Source organism: Phodopus roborovskii, unplaced genomic scaffold (assembly GCF_943737965.1).
Source record: "Phodopus roborovskii unplaced genomic scaffold, PHOROB, whole genome shotgun sequence".
NCBI classification, from domain to species: Eukaryota; Metazoa; Chordata; class Mammalia; order Rodentia; family Cricetidae; genus Phodopus; species Phodopus roborovskii.
In genome coordinates this window covers 4510548-4531212 of record NW_026126636.1, presented here as the reverse complement: position 1 = coordinate 4531212, position 20665 = coordinate 4510548, and the positions used below count along the sequence as shown (strand labels likewise).

Below are 20665 nucleotides of genomic sequence, written 5' to 3'. Positions count from 1 at the left end.
ATCAGTGTGGGCTTAAAAATAGAGAAGCCAGGCACTGGTGGCACACCCCTTTGATCCCAGCAGAGACAGGCGGATCTCTGTGAGTTCAAGGCCAGCCTGGTCTACAGAGTGAGTTCCAGGACAGGCTCCAAAGCTACACAGAGAAACCTTGTCATAAAAAAAAATCAAAACAATAAACAAACATACAAACAAAAATGGAACTATACAGATAGGTAGGTAGATAGGTAGGTAGACAGAAGATAAGATATCAGAATACAAGATGTCTCAGCTGTTAAGAGCACTGGCTGCTTTTAAAAGCTGATTAGCCTTCGGTTCCCAGCACCCACACGGTGGTTTACAACCGTCTGTAACCCCAGTCACAGGGGATCCACCACCCATTTCTGGCTTTTTCAGATACTACACCCATTTGATCCCACATAAACACATGCAGGCAAAACACTCATATGTAGACGGACTTTTTCTTCGGGAACTGCTAGCTCACAAAAATGACACAGAGACATTATTAATTATGGAAGCTCAGCTTCTAATTAGCTCTTAGAGCTTAAGTTAACCCATAGTTTTAAATCTACATTCTTCCATGCACTTGTTAGCTCATCTCCATTATGCCCATTCTGGTCCCACGTCTGGCTCTCGACCTCTTTCTTCTCCTCAGAGCTCCCTCTGTCCAGGAGACTGACTGCTGGGTCTGGGTCTGGGTTTGCGAAATGATGGGGACAGATCACCAAAGTCTATTAAACCAGAAGCAAACTTTATTTTGGGAGAAAAAAAAAAAAAAAAAGATCTTCCAGGGCACAAAAACTTATCAGCCTTGACCACAGCCAGGGTTCGGGCTTCTGAAACTGTAACAACAGGGGCTGGTTTCCAGCCTCCTCTTTTACTAAAATCAAATACCTAGCATGATCAAAGAGCTTTGGCAACCTTGAGGTCAGGCTTAAAGTCACATTGCATTGTAAGTTTTACAACTTTTGGATATACGATGTTAGGATGTTTAACTTAAGGATGGTTTGCAAAAGCCTGTGGCTGATACAGCTGCCTTTTGCTGACCCTGAAAGAATTCAAGGCAGAGAGTAGAGTCACATAGGACGACAGTTAAAAATTAAGGAAACACAAGGCAGAGGGTCCCATAAAGGCAATGGCTAGAAGCTAATCTTTGCCATACCTGCCTAGCTGGGAAGCTGGGAGGCAGGGGACTATTGTTAAAAGTTTCCCTCTGTACACAGTGGCTGTCATCATGTCTGCTCTTAAAGCAGAAAGTGGTTGTTAAAGGTCAACAGTGGCTGCCAGCTTTATGTATTTTTTTTCTCAAAATATGTTTGGGCTTACAATTTTATATTTCTATATTCCTGGACCCTTCATTGGCCATTTAACTTTTTTTTTTAAACCAATCACAGTGTCACATCTTCACATAATGTTCCATAACACTCATTTATACAATAAAATATATTTTTAAAATGTTCATGGAATTGGTAGAGGGTAGGAGGTAGAGGGGATGTGGGAGGAGTTAGGAGGTGTGGATGGATGAACATGATCACAAGACATTTTATGTTTGCAGGAAGTTCTAGAAAAAAACCAGTGTGTACACACACATAGAGACAGGCACACACACACACAGGCACAGGCACACACAGACACCACAAATACAGACACAGACAGATATGCACAGACACACACACATACACAGGCGCTGACATACAGAAAGGCACACACACACACACACACACACACACACACACACACACACACACACACACACGCTGCCAGATGTGGTGGCATACATCTGTAGTCATAAGGGCCTGTGGACCAGCTAGCCTGTTACACAGCACTGCAGAATGAGCAGAGACCCTTCCTCCACAAGGTCACCTACACACTCTGAAAGGGTGAGGCTTTATCTTACTCTCTACTCATGTTCCGTTGACTGTGAGTGTGTGTGACATTTTTTAAAAAATTTTAAATCACACTCATTTATGGCGTGTGTGTGTCATGTGTGGTGTCAGGAGGATAACATTTGGGGGTAAGTTCTCTCTTTGTACTCTGTGAGTCTTGACGATTAAATTCCAAACTCATCAGGCCTGGTAGCCAGTGCCCAAGTCATCTGAATTATCTTCAAACCATGCTTAACTTAGAAGTTTTTCACTCCATAAATACAGCACATTTGCCTTGCAAAATGTTTTAATTAAGGGCAGAAAATTTCCATTACCTTTTATTTTAAACTTTATATTTTGCAACTTTTGTATATATCTATTTAAAGTTTTAAATACAAATCCCCTGTCGATATTATGGGTTCAGTTTCAGGCTACATCAATGATGTAAATACTGCAGCCATATCCTTCACAGGGGTTTTTCCCCGGGGACTCTGATTCTGGCTGGTAGGGCTGGGGAGGTAGGGCTGGCAAAGGGCCTTTGCTGCTGGACCAGATAACAGCAGTTCCTATCCAAGTCCTCCTGTTGAATGGTTCACAACCCCATGTAACTCTAGCTCCAGGGTAACTGGCGTCCTCTCCTAGCCCCTACAAGTACCTGTACTCACATGGACATACACTCATGCTCACACGTAAATAAATAAAATTTTAAGATACACTTGCAAATATAAACAAATGAATTATAGCCATAAATTATAAATATTAATAAAATTGGCTAAAAATAACAACAACATTTTAAAAAAGTTTTGGCTTGAGGTTGAGGCTCAGTGACAGAGCACTTACCTAACATGGCTAGTAAGCCATCTGCTATTTTAAATGTGTGACCAATCTGATGTTCACACCTTGGTTTTTATTCCTGGCTGGGTGTAGGGGGATATTGGAGATCGAATCCAGGTTCTCGCATAGGCTAAGTGTGTGCTCTGCCGTGGACGCACACCCCAGCCCACAAGTACCTTAAACTACGACTGCTAACAACTGCTCCCAACCATCTGTGCTGTTGAGGAGATGGAGCCAAAGCACGTGTGGACACAGGGTTGGCACAGAGGCTCAACCTGTCAAGTGTCATACCAACAATCCTAGCACTTGGGAGGCTGATGCAGGAGGATTTCTACGAGTTTGAGGCCAGCCTGGACTACACAGTGAGACCCCGTATTAAAACAAACAAACAAACAAACAAATGGCTGGAGAGATGTCTCAGTGGTTAAGAGTACTTACTGCTCTTCCAGAGGAGCTGGGTTCGATTCCCAGCACTAACACAGCAGCTCACTGTCTCCTGCAACTCAAGTCCCAGAGGATCTGATGCCCTCTTCTGGCCTTCACAGGCCCCAGACACATATTCAGGCAAAGCACCCATACATGTAAAATAAAAAGATAAAATAAAATACTACAGCAACCAAAGCCATCCCTGCAATATCTAGGAAGCATCAGTAAGGTGGGTGTGTCTGTATGTGACTGATGAACTCACCTGGTCCCCATCTCCCCAATTTCTTTTATCTTCCCATCCTTGCTGAAGTCAGCCCAGCGCCTTGGGCACGCTAGGCAAGTTTTCTTCCACTGAGCCACTCCACCAGCCCCTCAGGTTATTTTATTTTTTTATCCTCGCCCCACATCTCTGTGTGGAGGTCAGAGGACAATTTGTGGGAGTCTCTCCTCTCCTTCCAACCATGCTGAGCCACCCTCAGCTCTCATGTGTGTTCTGATTCCCGGTGCAGAAGCATCCCTAAGCCATGTCTTCTCACAACAGCCCAGTCTTTGCCTTGTAGTTTTCCTTATCTAGTCCTACTTATCTAGTCCTGTTCCATGTCACCCTCATTGGCTTTGTATTCTAGGAATGCGGTACCCACAGGTGGCCCTCTGGATCTGGGGCACCACCTGACACAAACTGGGCCTTCTCCCTCATCTTCTTTTAAACAGTATTTGTTGTATGTATCTGAGAGTTTTGCCTGCATGTATGTGTGTGCATTGCTGGTGTCCTTGAAAGCCAGATGAAGGCATCAAATCCCCTAGACCTGGAATTACAAATTGTTGTGAGCCACCCTGTGGGTGCTGGGAACTGAGCTCAGGTCCTCTACAAGAGTAGTCAGTGCTCTTAGCCACAGGGAACTGAGCTCAGGTCCTCTACAAGAGTAGTCAGCGCTCTTAGCCACTGGGCCACCTCTCTAGGCCCTATCTCCTTCATTTCTTGACACAAGATCCTGCTATGTAGTTGAAGTGGGCCTCGAAGGTGCTATGATGCTTGTGCCTTAGACTCCTAGGTCCTGGGATTGTATTTGCATGCCACCATGTGCTATGATGCTCTTGTCTTAGACTCCTAGGCCTTGGGATTGTATTTGCATGCCACCATGCCCAACTTACAAAGCAGGCTTTTGCAAGTGTCTATCTAGGAAAGAACAAGGGGAAAATGTTCCCTTGAGCCCCAGGCCTTGCTTGTGCTTTAGTGACTCACTGTCAGGCAACTTCACCTGCAGGGCCGGTTGACACGCAGCTGTGACCAAGGGGCCCTGTAGGGTTTTGCCATAGGAAGGAGTCACCACTCTAGAAAGAAGGGCGGAAGGCCCAAAACTCATACAATGACACAACCTCTTCCTTCCCCAAGTCCCCACAGAAGTTTTCCGGGGGCTATACAGAGGTCCTGTCCCACAAAAGTAAAGCCAGAACCGTATCATGTCAAAAGCCAGTCATGGAACAGGAATTGGTAAGGCCATCTCCTGCTTGAATGACCCTGGAGAAGTAAACGAATGACAAATTGGATGAAGCCAGGCATAAATCTGTAATTGCAGCTGAGGTAGAAGGATCACATTGTCAAGGACTGTCCAGTTCAAGGCCAGCCTGGGATACAAAGTTGAATTCAAGGTAACTTAGTCTCAAAATAAAAATGTTTTAAAAGGTCTGGGTGTTATGGTGCACACCTTTATTCTTAGCAATTTGGAAGGCAGAGGCAGGCAGATCCCTGGGAGTTTGGGGCCAGCCTGGTCTACATAGTGAATTCCAGGCCAGCCAGAGCTGCAAAGTGAGACCCTGTCTCAAAAGCTAAGCATGGATAAAACAAAATGGAAGTGTGTAGGGCATATATAACCTTGTGGCAAACACTTGCCCAGGATGTGTGAGGAAGCAGTGTGCATACAGGGAGAGCCATCCAGATGCTACTAGGCAAAGCTTTCCTTGGTATGGTGGCACACACATGTCATCTCAGACCCTGTGAGGCTACACACAGATTAAGAGTTCTGTGCTAGCCAGAACCACATCAAAACAACCATCCTGCCCCAGATGTGGGCAGGGTGGTACCTGCTTGTAATTCTAGTACTCGGGATGCTAAGGCAGGAATATTGCCATGAGTTTGAGGCCAGCCTGGACTATAATATAGGGCCCTAGCTTAAACAAAATAAAAAGGACACATAACTCTCCAGGATCTGATGTTAGAAATGATAAATCTGATTAATAACAAGCTGCTTCAGATCAATGTTATGGGCCAATCTGCTAAATCCCATGGAATAGACAGTATGTCCTTTTCTAACTGTGGCAGACCCTGGCCTGAGCTGGGAAGCCCCAGATAGTCCCTCTGCAGAGGGACTAGGTAAGGCACTCACTGTGATATCCTTGGACGGGCGAACACCCCGTGGGAACATATACTACATGCTTCTTTGGGACACTGTGACATGAAGTGTGAGACCCCCCCCCAAATCCAAACACCAGCACAACTCTATTGCCAGAGGCTGCTGGCAGCAGTTAAGGAGAAAGATGACAGGTCCTGCATTCAGCAGCAGATGGGGACAGAAAACTAAGAAGAAGGGCTGATGGAGGGAAAGAAGGATGGGGAAGAAAATGTCAAGTGGTGATATGTGCCTGCAATCCCAGCGCTCAGCCACAGCATTAGGACGATCAAGAATTCCAGGGCATCCAGCCTTTCACATAATGAGTTCCAGGCCACTGGGCTACATGAGACCCTATCGCAACAGACCATGGAAAAGATAGAATACCCTTTTAAAAAGGGAAGGCGAATCTATCTATCCTGGGGTGGACCAGAATTCTGATTACCTCCCCCTCCCCAGCACCACACCCTGGCTCACTTCTCTGCCTGGCCATTGGCTCTCCATCATTTAGAGATGCTCAGACTGGAGTGCCACACCCAAGATTGCCTAGAACTCTGCCTTTGTCATTGGAGTGTGAAACTGGGAAACAGATCCACTCTGCAGGGTGGCCCAATTAGCCACCCTCTGCTGTCAGAGCTGAGGAAGGCAGAGCCTCCAGGGTCCCTGGTCCGGGGATGTTTGGTTCTGGGTGTGGCTACTGTTTCTTTAAGGGGACCACCTCATGCCCTGGTTTGAAGTTGAAAACACACGTGCTGATTCTCAGCCACACCTGGGCACCCACACACATAACTCTACCACCCCTACTGGAGCACGCCCTATGCATTCCTCCGTGCCTGACCTTCCCACTATTACCCCTCACTCAGTCTCACCGTTGGCGTCAAAACCTAAACATCTTCACCCAATTGTTCCCCACCCACTGGCCCTTGTTTGCCTCCCTCCGAACTATCCCCCAGGTAGACATACTGTGGATGATCCACCAGCCACTACCTGCTGGACTCCAACCCCAGCCCAGGCTCCCAACTGCTTCCCGCAGTAATCTGAGCCTGTAGGGCAATGCTCAGGACTTCAGGTCAGAGCTCTGGAGGCTGCGGAGGAAGACAGCAGGAGGCAGGAAGGGAAAGGTCCTGGCCCCCAGCCCGTAGGTTTGAGACAGCTGGTCCTGCACCAAGTCTCCAGCCTCTCCCCAAGGCTGCTTCAACCGGCTTTTCAGGTATCACTGCGTCCTCTCCCAGCGCATGACAAATGACAATCAGCCCCCCCTCCCCCGCCCTCGCCGGCAGGCTGGGAGGAAAGAGGCTGGGATCCTGTCAAAACCTAGCTCCAAAACCTCCCCAAGAGACCCCATGCAGTTTTGAGGACCCAGGTACCCCTCCCCTCCAGCACCCTGTGAGATGGGCTCAGGCTTGGACTATCTCCTTGGCGGCTAACCCATGCATGTGTTCCATCTGGGAATACTTACTGAGCCCTAGTTAATGTCCCCTAAGTTGGGGTTACAGCAGTGTCCAGCACAAAGGGCCTGTTTGCTGGACGTGTATAACCTAGAAGGCGAGACACACATTTAAAAACCAAATGAAATTTAAGATTGTGATAAGAACTATAGGAGCAGCAGAATGATGTCACAGAGTATAATCATCATACCTGTAATACCACACTGTGCCTGGGGTGGTCAGGAAGGGCCTTCTGTGATGCAGGCCGTTTGAGCCAGGTGTGGAATGAATGGGGACAACAAGGTGACACTCTAGCTTCTAGGCACGTGTAAAAGCCTTCAGGCAGCAATGCGAGGGTCCTGTGAGGAGCTGGGACAAGGGCTATGTAGCTGGAGCAGAGAGAGGAGCAGCAAAGGGGACCCCTAAGAACAAAATCAGATCTCTCTCTTCCCCAGCTCCTGGGGCTCTCTCCTCTTCCCTGACTGTTTCCCACTTTTCCAGAATTATCCAGCTGGGCAAATGGCAAGTTTGGATGTCTAAGAGGGCTGACAGGGTGGTTCGGTGGGTGCCTGAAGGTGGGCTCAGGAGCAAGGAGGATGCCGGTGGGAAACAGGAGGGGGCTGGGCAGGGCAGAACCCTATACTGGGGTGGAGGGACTGAGCAGGTCAAAGAGCAAAGATGCTAGGATCTTTTCTGTGACTCACTCTGTCTTCCTTCTCATTGCTCAACCCCAGATGTCTTTGGGAAACACCTCCCTGACTGGGAACGAAGTCACAGCCTCACAGGGGCAATTGAGTCATGATGGGTGGAGAAAGAGAGGGAGGTGACAGATAAATAGGGGCCTCCATCCCTGGCTCCTCTCTGCACCCTCCCTGCCTTCCCAACAACATGCATCTCACCAATTCGCTCAGGTCTTGCTACCTCCTACTGCTTCTGGGGGCTCTGCCTGCATGGGCAGCCCATGATGATCCCATTGAGAAGGTCATAGAAGGGTTCAGCCGAGGGCTGAGCAATGCAGAGAGAGAGGTGGGCAAGGCCCTTGAAGGCATCAATAATGGAATCACTCAAGCTGGAAGGGAAGTGGAGAGAGTTTTTGATGGACTTAGCAACATGGGAAGCCAGGCCGGCAAGGAGTTGGACAAGGTATCCCATGGCATCAACAATGGCATCGGACACGCAGAAAAGGAAACAGAGAAGTTAACCCATGGGGTCAACCACGCCGCTGGACAGGTTGGGAAGGAGAAAGACACAATCATCCATCATGGGGTCCACCATGGGGTCAACCAGGCGGGCAGTGAAGCAGGGAGGTTTGCTCAGGGGACCCACCATGTTGCGGGGCAGGCTGGGAATGAGGCTGGGAAGTTGGGACAGGGGGCCCACAATGCTCATGGTTGGAAAGATGCAGAGAAATTTGGTCAAGGGGCCCACCATGCTCTCGGTCAGGGCGGGAAGCAGGCAGAGAAGTTAGGTCATGGGGCTCACAATGCCTTTGGTCAGCCTGGGAAAGATGCAGAGAAATTTGGTCAAGATGGTCACCATGCATTTGGTCAGCCTTCAAAGGAAGTAGAGAAGTTTGGTCAAGGGGCCCACCATGCTCTCGGTCAGGGCGGGAAGCAGGCAGAGAAGTTAGGTCATGGGGCTCACAATGCCTTTGGTCAGCCTGGGAAAGAGGCAGAGAAATTTGGTCAAGATGGTCACCATGCGTTTGGTCAGCCTTCAAAGGAAGTAGAGAAGTTTGGTCAAGGGGCCCACCATGCTCTTGGTCAGGGTGGGAAGCAGGCAGAGAAGTTAGGTCATGGGGTTCACAATGCCTTTGGTCAGGCTGGGAAAGAGGCAGAGAAATTTGGTCAAGGGGTTCACAATGCCTTTGGTCAGGCTGGGAAGGAAGCAGAGAGATTTGGTCAAGGGGTTCACAATGCCTTTGGTCAGGCTGGGAAGGAAGGAGGGAAAGTAATACAAGGGGCCAATCAGGGACTTAGCCATGCAGCAGTAGAGGCTCAGCAGTTTGGCCATGGTCATGGCCATAGTTATTATGCTGCAGGGCAGTCTTGGCAAGAGGGAGACAAAGTAATGTATCCTGGAGTCAACCAGGCTGAGAAGGAGATGGAGAAATTTGGCCAAGGTGTCCACCATACCATTGACCGGGCTGGAAAGGAGGCAGAGAAAGTTGGTCAAGGGTTCCACACTGGGGTCAACCAGGCTGAGAAGGAGGCAGAGAAAGTTGGTCAAGGGTTCCACACTGGGGTCAACCAGGCTGAGAAGGAGGCAGAGAAAGTTGGTCAAGGGGTCCACACTGGGGTCAACCAGGCCGAGAAGGAGGCAGAGAAAGTTGGCCAAGGGGTCAACTATGCTGCTGGCCAGGCCGAGAAGGAAACGGAGAAGCTTGGCCAAGGTGTCCACCATGCTGCTGGCCAGGCCGGGAAGGAAATGAACGGGTTGCAGCAAGATGTTCATAATGGGGTCAACCAAGCCAGCAAGGAGGCCAACCAGCTGCTGAATGTAGGTGAACAGAGGTGGGGAAACTGGGGAGAAGGGGGTTGTGGGAGGGAAGAGGCTAAATTCTTGGGAAGCCATAACATTGGGTTCCCTTCCTTCCGCCTCCGTTGCTACAGAGCTGGTGGCCAGCTGGTTAGATGGGCTAAAGCATCTTGTTTGCAAAGCTTCGCCTGAGACAAGGTGGAAGGGACCTAGTCCCATTATCAGGGAACTGTCCTCCTAGATGAGGGACCCTAACCTGTCCCTCTCCTGGAAGTAGGGATGGTTCTGAGCTCGGACACTGTACAAACAGATGGAGGGCTGAGAAACCTCAGAGCACGAGGGGACACTCTTAACAATAGGCTCTGTTGTGTTCTGTCCTTGTAACTAGCCTCTGGGCTGGTCAGGATGAGGGTGGTGACAGTATGACATTCAGATAAGGAAACTAAGGCTCAGAGAGGCCAAGGGGACTCTCCAAGGTCACATGACTAGAGCCCAATGGATGAGATACAGTTCTCTTTGTTCCTTTGTCTTCCTGATTGGGCGGTGGGGGGGGGGGGGAGCTTCCGGGGAGCTCTTACCCGTATTTCTAGAGGGAACAGATGCTGGAGGCCAGGCAAGCAGCAACAGAGCAGGCCCCAGGGAGGACCAGGGTGCAGTGGCAGGCTGACCCCTGCGTGGCCCGGTTTCCAGCTCTCCACACTCCATGAGCAGTCATTGAGATGAGCGAGCCAGGACACCATCCCGAGGATGGGTGGATCCAGGTCTCAGAGCCCAGAGTCACATCTGCTGCTTGGAGGGAACCATGGAGGGCTGGGGGGGGGGCGGGCTAGAGAGAGTCCAAGTAGAGGCTGGGAGAAGGGCGAGAGCAGCTGAGGGTGGGGGGGGACCGGGTAGGCTATGCCGAGTGACACTGTGGTCAAGAGCAGGGGTGAGGGGTGTTGGGCTTGAGGCTAGACTGCGTAGAAACATGATTAAAAAAATCAGGGCTGAGGGTGAGCGGTGGCTCTGGTATTTGTGTGGGTCTTCTGTGTCTTCTTCCTTCTCCAAGAAGGAAACATTTCCCTAAGGCTGAATTTAAGGAGAGCTTGGGTGGGGTGAGTCGACAAGAGGTAGACATCCTTCTTGGAGTCCTGTCCGCCTCTCCCGGCCGGGTTAGCAGCTGGGGTTCTGGGTTGTCTTTCAGGACAGTGATGGAGGAACCCAGAAGGTCAGCCTGGGCTCCCGCTCCAGACCCAGGCATCTTAGACCGGGGGTGGGTTCCCGGGGAAAGGGAATGAGGGAGACCCTCACAGGTCAAGGGGCGGTAGTGATGATCTGGGCTTTGTTTTTAGGGCGCTCATCAAGGCGGGTACTCAGGCCAGCACGGAGGGGCAGGGGCCGCAACCACTACAGTAGCATCTGGGGTGAGTCTCTGGGTGTCACGTGGGTTTGCAGCTGGGAGAGGGGGTTGGAGGCTACTGGAGGTTCTCCCAATGACGGTGGTTGATTGAAGGTGGGTGACTGGCTTTGTGCTTGAATTCCAGGCCTCGGTCAACAAGCCATTTATCAACTTCCCAGCTCTGTGGAGGGTAAGTGCCCACACAATCCCCACCTACTCCCTGCCCTTCAACCTTGAATTCCCTTCCTATAGTCTTCTTGCGGTCAGCATCCTTGGAGACCGACCCAGCCTCTCTAGAGACTATCCAACCTGTTCTTGCTCTGTTCTGGTCTTTCGTCACCCACTTGCAGCTCTGGGTACTTTCCAGTCCCCGTGAACAAACAGAAGCTGACAGAAATCACCTCCAGGGCATTTGGAGCATCTGGGAGCCAGGGAGGGTGGGGATGTAGAAACTGTCTGTCCTGCATGTGTCCATCAGGGCTCCTCCTCATCTCTCCTCCCATCCCGAGTGCCTTGATGCCTCTCTTCTCACTGGCCCTCCTGTGAATGCCTCTGGTACCCTGCCCTGCTGCTTTGCACGGGTGAACTGAGTAGTGGAAATTGGCTTTGCAGGGAGATCCCTTCCAGGCTGAGAGCATAAAGGTCGCTGTGGAATTCTGGGTCCACAGTCTTGCTTTATCTTTTTTTGAAAAAAAAAAAAAAATCTTGAAATTGTGTGTTTGTACACTCTGAGTGTTAGATCCCTTAGCGCTGGAGTCACAGGTGTTTGTAAGCTGCCTGATGTGCGTGCTGGGATCCAAACTCTGGTCTTCATGATTGAACAGAAAATGCTATTAACTGCTTCCGGAGCTAAGGACCCAGGGCTCAGGGGGTGTGCCAGCCCTAAATCAGAGTGACATCAGATCCTCTGAGGTGGAACACACAGGCCTTCCTCAGCCCCTCTCCTGGGGAGAGCTGGCTCTCCATTATTCTAAGACAAACAGCTTCTCTCCCTCTCATTTCTACAGAGTGGAACAGGAGCCCAGACTTCAGGCCTCTCATGGCTGTGGCCGGTATTTAACCCCCTTCTCCTCTCTTCCAGAGCATCGCCGCCATCATGCCCTAAACTGATACCCAGGCAACAGAACATTCCTGTTGTCACATCAGCTGAAATGGCCTGGAGGAGCTGGGGGTGGTGGCGGAGAGCTTCCTGGGTGTCCTTAAAGGGGCTGCTTTGAGCTTTGTGAATAAACACGAACACACTGTCCCCTTGCATCATGGCTGACTGTGCTCCCTAGAGAGGGATGGCCAGGGTTGGGGTGGGGGCTTGCATGGTCTCACTTGGCAGAAGGAGCTGGGAGCTGGGAGTTGCCATATGGGATGGAGAGTCCTGGAGAGTTCAGCTTGATTGGCTTGAAGAGGGCCCTTCCCAGAGGGGAACCAGCCACACTTGGCTAAGATGCAGTGTTTGTGCTCACAGCTGGGAAAGGCAGCTGGGCAGGGGAGCAACCGCTGGTGGGATGTGTGGTACCCAGGAAGAAACAATGGCAGCTTGTGTCCGTTGTGCAATAAAGACATGCTGGGTGCTTTCCAGGCATGATCTCACCGAATCCTCCGACCGCCCAATTAGGTAAAAGTTCTGTTATTATCCCCAGGTATGAAGGAGTCTCGTGGAGGCTTGCATGGTTGGAAAACACATGGGCAGTTAGTGGAGGGGGGAAAAAAACAGCCTAGGCCCTGCAAACCCTCTCCTGATGGACTGGAGAGGGTGAAACAAGAGACTGGGAGAAGACTGGATAAGACAGGGGAAGAGGGAGAGGCACACTCAGCTGGAAGGTTCTCAGATGGGTGGGGGAGCCTCTTCAGCGACTTGGGTAAGGATGCAAAAGGCCCAGGGTTCAGGAACCGCTCAGGCACATGGGTAACACAAACAGCCAGCAAGTGTCAATCATGGGGGCTGCTCAAAGCCTCCTTGTCTCACAGTCTAGCACAGACATCTGTATTGCCCCTGTGTATGCATGGAGACTCCTCGAGGCGAGGGCACACTGTTGGTCATACTCCAAAAGCAGTAGGCCTGCCTCTGGGACTGCTGAAGCCCACACAGAATGCTAGGAGAGCCGCAGCTTCCTGGAAGCTATAGACTGTAGGATTTCCTCCTCCAGTGTCCAGCAGGTGGGCGTGTCTGCAGGCAAAGACTGCTGTCTGTCTGTTTTTTCCCCCCGGGGAGACTTTAGACCATGAAAAACCTAGGCTAGATTGTAGTTTAGTCACCCCCCCCCCCCACACACACACACACACACTGAAAGAAAAGACAGCCTCAGGCACAGAGGAGCCTACATTTGCACAATAAAGGTAATATCCCAATATCCCAGATGCTTCCCACTTACTGCCCTTTCCCCTCTTATGTTGAAGAGTTAACTCTTCTGTAATCCCAGCATTCTAGAGGCCAGGCAGGCAGATCTCTGTGAGTTTGAGGCCAGCCTGGCCTACAGAGTGAGTTCCATCCAGGTCAGCCAGGGAGACCCTGTCTTTTTTTTTTTTTTTTTTTTTTTTTTAAGAGTATTGTCATTTCATAACATCTGAAACATTCTGAAAATGTTTTAGACAAAAAAAAAAAAAAAAAAAAAAGAAAAAAAAAAAAGAAAGAAAAGGAAGAAAAGAATTTACAATTGACAGCTGCAATTTCACCACCCAGACTCCCTCATTAATGTTTTGAACTTGTTTGAGCAGGTACATGTCTGCCTAGCCTCAGAACAACCTTTAAAAAAACATGTATTTATTTACTTTGCGTGTGTGTTCGGGGGTGTGCACATGCCATAGCCCACGTGTATAGGTCAGAAGAGAATCCGTGGGAGTCAAGGCAGCTGTGAGGCCTGAAAATCAAACTCAGGTTCCCAGGCTTGGCTGCAATCCCCTTCAGGTTCCAAGGCATCTTGATTATTATTAGTAGTAGTATTAGTGGTACTATTGTTTTGTTTTGTTTTTTGTTTTTGGGACAGGGCTTCTCTGTGTAGCCTCGGCTGTCCTGGAACTTGTTCTGTAGACCAGGCTGACCACGGACTCAGAAGTTCCAATTGCTTCTCCCTCCTGAGTGCTGGAATTAAAGCCCTGCACCGCCACTATTTGGATTGTTACCACTGCTATTATTACTTTAACAGGCTCTCCCCATTTAGACCAGATTGGCCTCAAACTCTCAATCCTTGCCAGGCGTAGTGGTGCACGCCTATCATCTCAGGGCTCAGGAGGTGGGGGGGAGGGGGCAGGAGGATCAGGGCAGGTGCAAGGCCAACTGGGGCTATACAATCCATCCTCGTCTCAAATCAACAAGGATCACCGTGACAACAAAACAACAGACACTCTTGATCGTTCTTCCCTTATGTCCTGATTGCTGGGATCACAGGCATGCGCCATCATCATTTTTTTAAAGTGCATTTCAAAGCACACTGCAGACTTCTGTGGGCTTCACTTTGGTAAACAAAGCCATGTCAGGCACTTGGTGACCAACTCTGTGCCAGACTCACGGTGATGGACCAGTCCTTCCTGGGCATCCTACAGTGCCTGCTTTCCAAAGGCAATATTCAAGGGTACTGTTCTTTTACCAGGTAGAAGTTTGCATTGGCTATTTCTTAAATTACACCTATTTACTTCTGTATTTATGAACTTATGTGTTTGTGTGTGCATGTGCCTTGGCCAGTGTGGAAGAGATGATTCTCTCTTTCTACCAGCCCTTGCATGGACTATTTCTTATGCACATTTTCTCACCTGGTTGCAGAGCAGCCCTGAGGGTACTTGTAAGGAGATTCCATGGTGACTCACAGGCCAGGCTCTTTCCTGGGAGGGGGCGGGGTTTGCTGCCCTCTGCTGGAATGTTTTCTCCTCATCCTTCAGGTCACAGCTGCCTTGACCAGCCATCCTTTCTCATGACACCCTGATCTCGTCCTTCATAGCGCCTGTGGCAATTTGCAATTATACCATAGTGTTCCTTGTTGAATACTCATCTCCCCTATAGAGTTCCAGTGGTGAGGTCAAGGGCAGACCCAGATGTCTGACACATGAGCTAAGCGGGGCTAGGCCACGGGATGCGAGTAAGGGAGAAGCAGGGAAGGGTGGATCCAGGGAGACAGAGGAGGGGCCGGTTTCTGCAGATGCCTAAGAACAGGGTGAGGAATCTGGGCGGGACCTCACTGCTCACAGCCACCTTTGTTGGGTCCTTACTGGGTCTGTGCTGCACACTCTACAAACGTGGTTCATTGTATCTTTACAAGTACAGGGAGGCAGACACCCTCAATACCCCCTCACACATGATGGAGAAGCAGTCAGAGGGAGAAGAGGCCACGGGGGTGGAGGGGAGCGCGCGCGCGCGCGCGCGCGCGCGCGTGTGTGTGTGTGTGTGTGTGCTGGGTACCACACAAGTATAAGCCAGGGTGTGGTGGCATCTGTCTGGCACCATGGCAGAAGAGCTAAGGCAAGAAGAAAAATCATGAGTTTGAGGCTAGCCTGTACTCCATAATGAGTTCCAGGGTTAGGGTTAGGGTTAGGGACCACTGGGATAACAGACGGGCACTACTGCGCCTGGCTTTACATGGGCCCTGGGGATTCGAACACTGGTCTTCATGATAGCATGGCAAGTGTTTTACCCACTGAGACACCCTCCTAGTCCAATTCGAACACCTTTTGGAGTTTCCTTTAGTTTTAGTTTATGAGCTTAAGTGTTTGCTACTGTGTCTGTACACCGTGTGCATGGAATGTCCATGGGGGCCAAAGGAGGGTCAGATCCCGAGGAACTGGAGTGACACATGGTTGTGAGCTGCCCACCTCTCCAGCCACCCCCACATTTTTGAGGCAGGGGTTTGCACAAGCTGGTCTTGAACTTGGGACCCTTCTGCCTCAGCAGCCAGAACGATGGGGGTCACAGGTATGCAGCATTATACAGGCTCATTAAAATGAACAAAAAGTTAACTTTGAAAATTTCGTGCGTGTATGTACTGTATAAATTGACAACATGACAGCTCCCTGGCATGGCTAAGGTTTTTATCGTAGATATGAGGGAGAGAACAGCCAGAGGCATCTGGAAGAGTCCAGAGCAGAGAGAGAATGGAGTAGACTGTACTTGGCCAGCAGACTGGACCTGGCTATGAGAGACGCAGGAGCAGAGTAGAGAGGGAGAGATGGAGGGGGGGGGTTGGAGTGAGGGAAAGACCAGGGGGAAAGAATGTGGGCAAAAAAGAGAGGACAAAGAGGGAGGCTGTAGCCCCAGTAGCAGGGTTATAAGGAGAAATGAGCAGCTGGTGTGTGTGTGTGTGTGTGAGCGCGCGTGCATGCGCGTGCGCGCCTGTGTGCGCCAATGAGAGGTGTGCGTGAGAAGAACTAAGTACTTGTGATACTGAAGGAACCTGGAAGCCAGAGTGAAATTTGGTATGCTAATAGGCATGCACCACAGATAGCCATTTGTCCCTTCTAAGAGGAATGGATCCTTTGGTAGAGGGGACCGACCGGCTTCACAAATTCATGAGGAATTTTGCCTTTTGTCTAATGGCCAGAATTTGAGAAAATGGAGTTTCCTTTGGACCTGACATACACAAAGCATCTTAGTTGTTTCCACCCAGTTACCTCCACTCAACTCCCCCGGGACCCACCACCACCCATCTCCCTCCTTTTTGTTATTGTTACTGTTAGTAGCCCCTGAGTCCAGCAGTGCTGACCCTGTGCAAATGGTTATGGTGGAGCCATCTGCTGGGAGAATGGGCAACCTACCAGTGACCACATTCCAATGAAAAGTGACTGGATCTCACTATTTGCTGATGATACATTTACACGAGTGACCCCAAAAATTCTACCAGGGGACTCCTACAACTGATAAACACTTTCAGTAATGTAGCAGGATGTAAGGTTAACTTAAAAAAAAAAGAAAAAGAAAAATCAGTAGCCCTCCTATATACAGATGGTAAACAGGCTGAGAAAGAAATCAGAGAAACATCACTCTTTATAATAGCCACAAACAACATAAATGATCTTGGGGTAACTCTAAGCAAACAAGTGAAAGACCTGTATGACAAGAACTTTAAGTCTTTTAAAGAAAGAAAATTAAGAAGACATCAGGAAATGGAAAGATCTCCTATGTCCTTGGATAGGTAGAATTAATATAGTGGAAATGGCAATCTTACCAAAAGTAGTCTACAGATTCAATGCAATTCCAATAAAAATCACAGCACAATTCTTCACAGACCTGGAAAGAACAATAATCAATTTCATATAGAAAAACAAAAGACCCAGGATAGTCAAAACAACCCTGTAAAATAAAGAATCATCTGGGGGCATCACCATCCCTGACTTCAAGCTCTACTATAGAGCTATAGTAATAAAAACAGCTTGGTATTGGCATAAAAACAGACAGGTGGACCAATGGAATCAAATCAAAGACCCCAATATCAACCCACACACCTATGAACACTTAATTTTTGATAAAGATGCCTAAAATACAAAATGGAAAAAAAATATTCAACAAATGGTGCTGGTATAACTGGCTGTCAAAATGTAGAAGAATGCAAATAGATCTGTATCTTCTGCTATGCACAAAACTCAAGTCCAAATGGATCAAAGACCTCAATATAAATCCATACACATTGAGCCTCATAGAAGAGAAAGTGGGAAATATATTTGAATACATTGGCACGAGACCACTTCCTAAATAGAGCACCAGTAGCACAGACTCTTGAGAGCAGCAACCAATAAATGGGACCTCCTGAAACTGAGAAGCTTCTGCAAAGCAAAGAACACAATCAACAAGACAAAATGGCTCCCTACAGAATGGGAATAGATCTTCACCAACTCCACATCTGACAGAGAGCTGATCTCCAAAATATACAAAGAACTCAAGAAACTAGACATCAGACTACCAAATAATCCAATCAAAAAATGGGGCACAGATCTAAACAGAGAATTCCCAACAGGATAACCTCAAATGGTGGAAAGATACTTAAGGAAATGCTCAGTATCCTTAGTCATCAGGGAAATGCAAATCAAAACAACTCCGAGATACCATCTTACACAGATCATAATGGCTGAAACCAAAAACACCGATGGCAGCTTATGCTAGAGAAGATGTGGAGAAGGGAGAACACTCCTCCACTGCTGGTGGGAGTGCAAACTTGTACAGCCTCTGGGGAAATCAGTATGGAGATTTTTCAGAAAATTAGGAATCAACCTACCCCAAGACTCTGAAGTATCAATTTTGGGCATGTACCCAAAGGATGCACACTCATACCACAAGGACATTTGCTCAACTCTGTTCATAGCAACATTATTCATAATAGACAGAACTTGGAAACAGCTTAGATGCACCACAACCGAAGACTGGATAAAGAAAATGTGGTACATTTACACGATGGAGTACTACTCAGCTGTGAAAAACAATGACATCTTTAAATTTGCAGGCAAATGGACAGAACTAGAAAAAAAAAAAAAAAAAACCCATCCTGGGTAAGATAACCCAGAAAGACAAATATAATATGTACTTACTCGCAAGTGGATACCAGACATAAAGCAAAAGATACTCAGCCTACAATTTACAACACAGAGAAGCTAGAACCCTCTTCCAGAAACAGATGGAAGCAGATGCAGAAATTCACAGCTAACCATTGGGCCAGGCTCCTGGAGTACAATCACAATCACGGAGGAGCGACAATATGAAAAAGGAGTCAAGACCATGATGGGGAAACCCACAGATTCAGCTGACCCGAGCTAGTGAGAGCTCACTGACTCAGGTCTGACAAATGGGGAACCTGCATAAGACTGAACTAGACTCCCTTAATATAGGTGACAATGGTGTGGCTGGAGCAATGTATGAGGCCACTGGCAGTGATCTATGATCTAATTCTAATGCACAAACTGACTTAGTGGAGCCCATTCTACATGGAGATACCTTGCCCGGCCTAGACACAGGGGTGTGGGGGTGGAGAGGTGCCTTGGTCCTGCCTCAACGAGATGATGGGACAGACTTAGTAGACTTCCTAGGGGAAGCCTTACCTTCTCTGAGGAGCTGATGGGGGGTGGGATGGAGGAATGAGAGGAGAGGAGGCAGGAGGAACGAGGAACTTGGATTTGAATGTAAAAAATAAATTAAAAAATTAAAAAATAAAAACAAAGATATAAGTGAAAAAAATAAAAATAAAAAAGAAGCCGTCAGCTTCCAACAGTTCCTCAGCTAGGGGCGGAGCCTCAGAAGTCCATGCTGGAATGCTGCGTCCCTTGATCTCGTGCAGGTCTTATGTAGGCAACCACGGCTGCTGTGAATTCATGTGCACCACGGTCATCCCATGCTCAGCAGTCAGGGTCTCCCAGCTCCCCTCCCCACCCTCCACGTCTTTGCACCTGCTCTTCAGATGTGTTCCCTAAGCCTTGAACGTGGGATGCTGGTTTGGTGACCCATCTATGGCTGAACACCCACAGTCCCTTATTCTCAGCATACTGACCAGTCCTGAGTCTCTGTATTAACCAGCGCCCACTGCAAAAAGAGCTTCTCCAATCAAAGTTGAGAGCATCAAACCCTATGATTATAAACATAAAGACTAAGAAGGTAGTTTGACACCATGATCATTTAGTGGCTCAACCCCAGTAGGTCTCCCCCCACCCCCCAGGGTCTATGACTTCTCAAGTCATGGGCTTTTGACCAGGTTTACAGTACCATAGACAAAATCCCTCCAGTGGAGCAGGTCTCAGATTCAATCAGAAAGCGATTGGTTACCCTCATGACCATGATGCCACTATTGCCCCGGAGTGTGTAAGTTTCATGGTAGTGTGTTACTACAGAGTGCAGGGCCCAACCCTGGAGAAGACCATTTTCTCTTCCAGTAGTCTGCACTATGTGAGCCTGCCAGCAGGGAGAGTCTTGACATACTGTAACCAAAGTGTGCAGGTGCCATGTACTCCAGAAGAGGGCGCTGGGTCCCCTGGAACTGGAGTTACGGCCATTTGATGTAGGTGCAGGGAACTGAATTCAGGTCCTCTGGAAGAGCAGCAAGCACTCTTAATCATTGGGCCATCTCTCCAGCTAACTTCCCCTTTTAACAAAGAAGACCCAGGAACTGTAGCTAGCTACAAAACAATGTTACCGTTTGCTCTACTCTTGTGTTTTTCTGGTAATTTCTTCCTAGGATTCAGGTGATTCTTATGTCTTCATTTTTGAGTGATATAAAGTATTTTATTTATTTATTATTATTTGCAGATGTATCTCTGTGTGTGCACATCCCATGATGCATGTGTGGAAGTCAGAGAAATACTTTTAATCCTCCATGTAAGGCTAGGTGATCACACTCTGACGGTTAGCCTTGGTGGCAAGTGAGTCACCTTGCCAACCCGTCAAGTGTTTTCTAATGTTCTTTGCTGCTGTTGTTTGTTTGAGATAGGGAGGGTTTTGCTATGTAGCCTAGGCTGGCCTTGAGTTCATGATTTCCCTGACTGGACTTCCAAGTGTTGGGATGTGTGCCACCATGCCAGGCTCCTATGACAGTCTTAAGAAAGAAAGCAAGCTGCTACAGAGAAAGCAGGCATTGATGGAGAGGCGACATGGGCATGTGTGCAGGACCGGGCACCTGTGCAGGACCCGGCGCGTGAAGCCTGGCCAAGGCGGCCACAAAAGAGCTTTGGGGTCAGTGAGCGCTCTGTCTGGAGTGTTCCTCCTCTACCCAGCCTGTGAGTGGGATCGGTGGACCCAGGGACTGGAGGCTCTGTCACTCATCCTGGGGACTCAGATTTCCTTCTGCACCCCCTCTTCCTGCATAGCTCCAGAGCAAGATCAAAATTAATTCCATCCAGACAAGAAAGGGTTGGTGTGACACACTGGAGTGACAGACAAGGCTCTGCCAAAGGCAGGTCTGGGCTTGGGCCTTGCTTCCA

The 20665-nt window shown here is 48.8% G+C and overlaps 1 protein-coding gene across 5 annotated transcripts; it reads left to right on the top strand.

Moving 5' to 3' along the window:
* The first annotated feature begins 7809 nt into the window (after window positions 1-7809).
* Sbsn (suprabasin) lies at window positions 7810-12042 on the top strand. 5 transcript variants are annotated; one of them, XM_051207280.1, is made up of 6 exons: window positions 7810-8414; window positions 8523-8566; window positions 8729-9435; window positions 10746-10817; window positions 10938-10982; window positions 11874-12042. In XM_051207280.1, exons 1-6 carry the CDS (start codon window positions 7825-7827, stop codon window positions 11895-11897), a joined length of 1482 nt encoding a protein of 493 aa, XP_051063237.1. In that variant the 5' UTR covers window positions 7810-7824; the 3' UTR covers window positions 11898-12042. The 5 variants fall into 5 exon arrangements, with proteins under 5 accessions (XP_051063237.1, XP_051063236.1, XP_051063238.1 ...); XM_051207279.1 differs by having other exon boundaries at window positions 8523-8757; window positions 8812-9435; XM_051207281.1 differs by lacking the exon at window positions 8523-8566 and having other exon boundaries at window positions 7810-8404.
* The last annotated feature ends 8623 nt before the right edge of the window (window positions 12043-20665 follow it).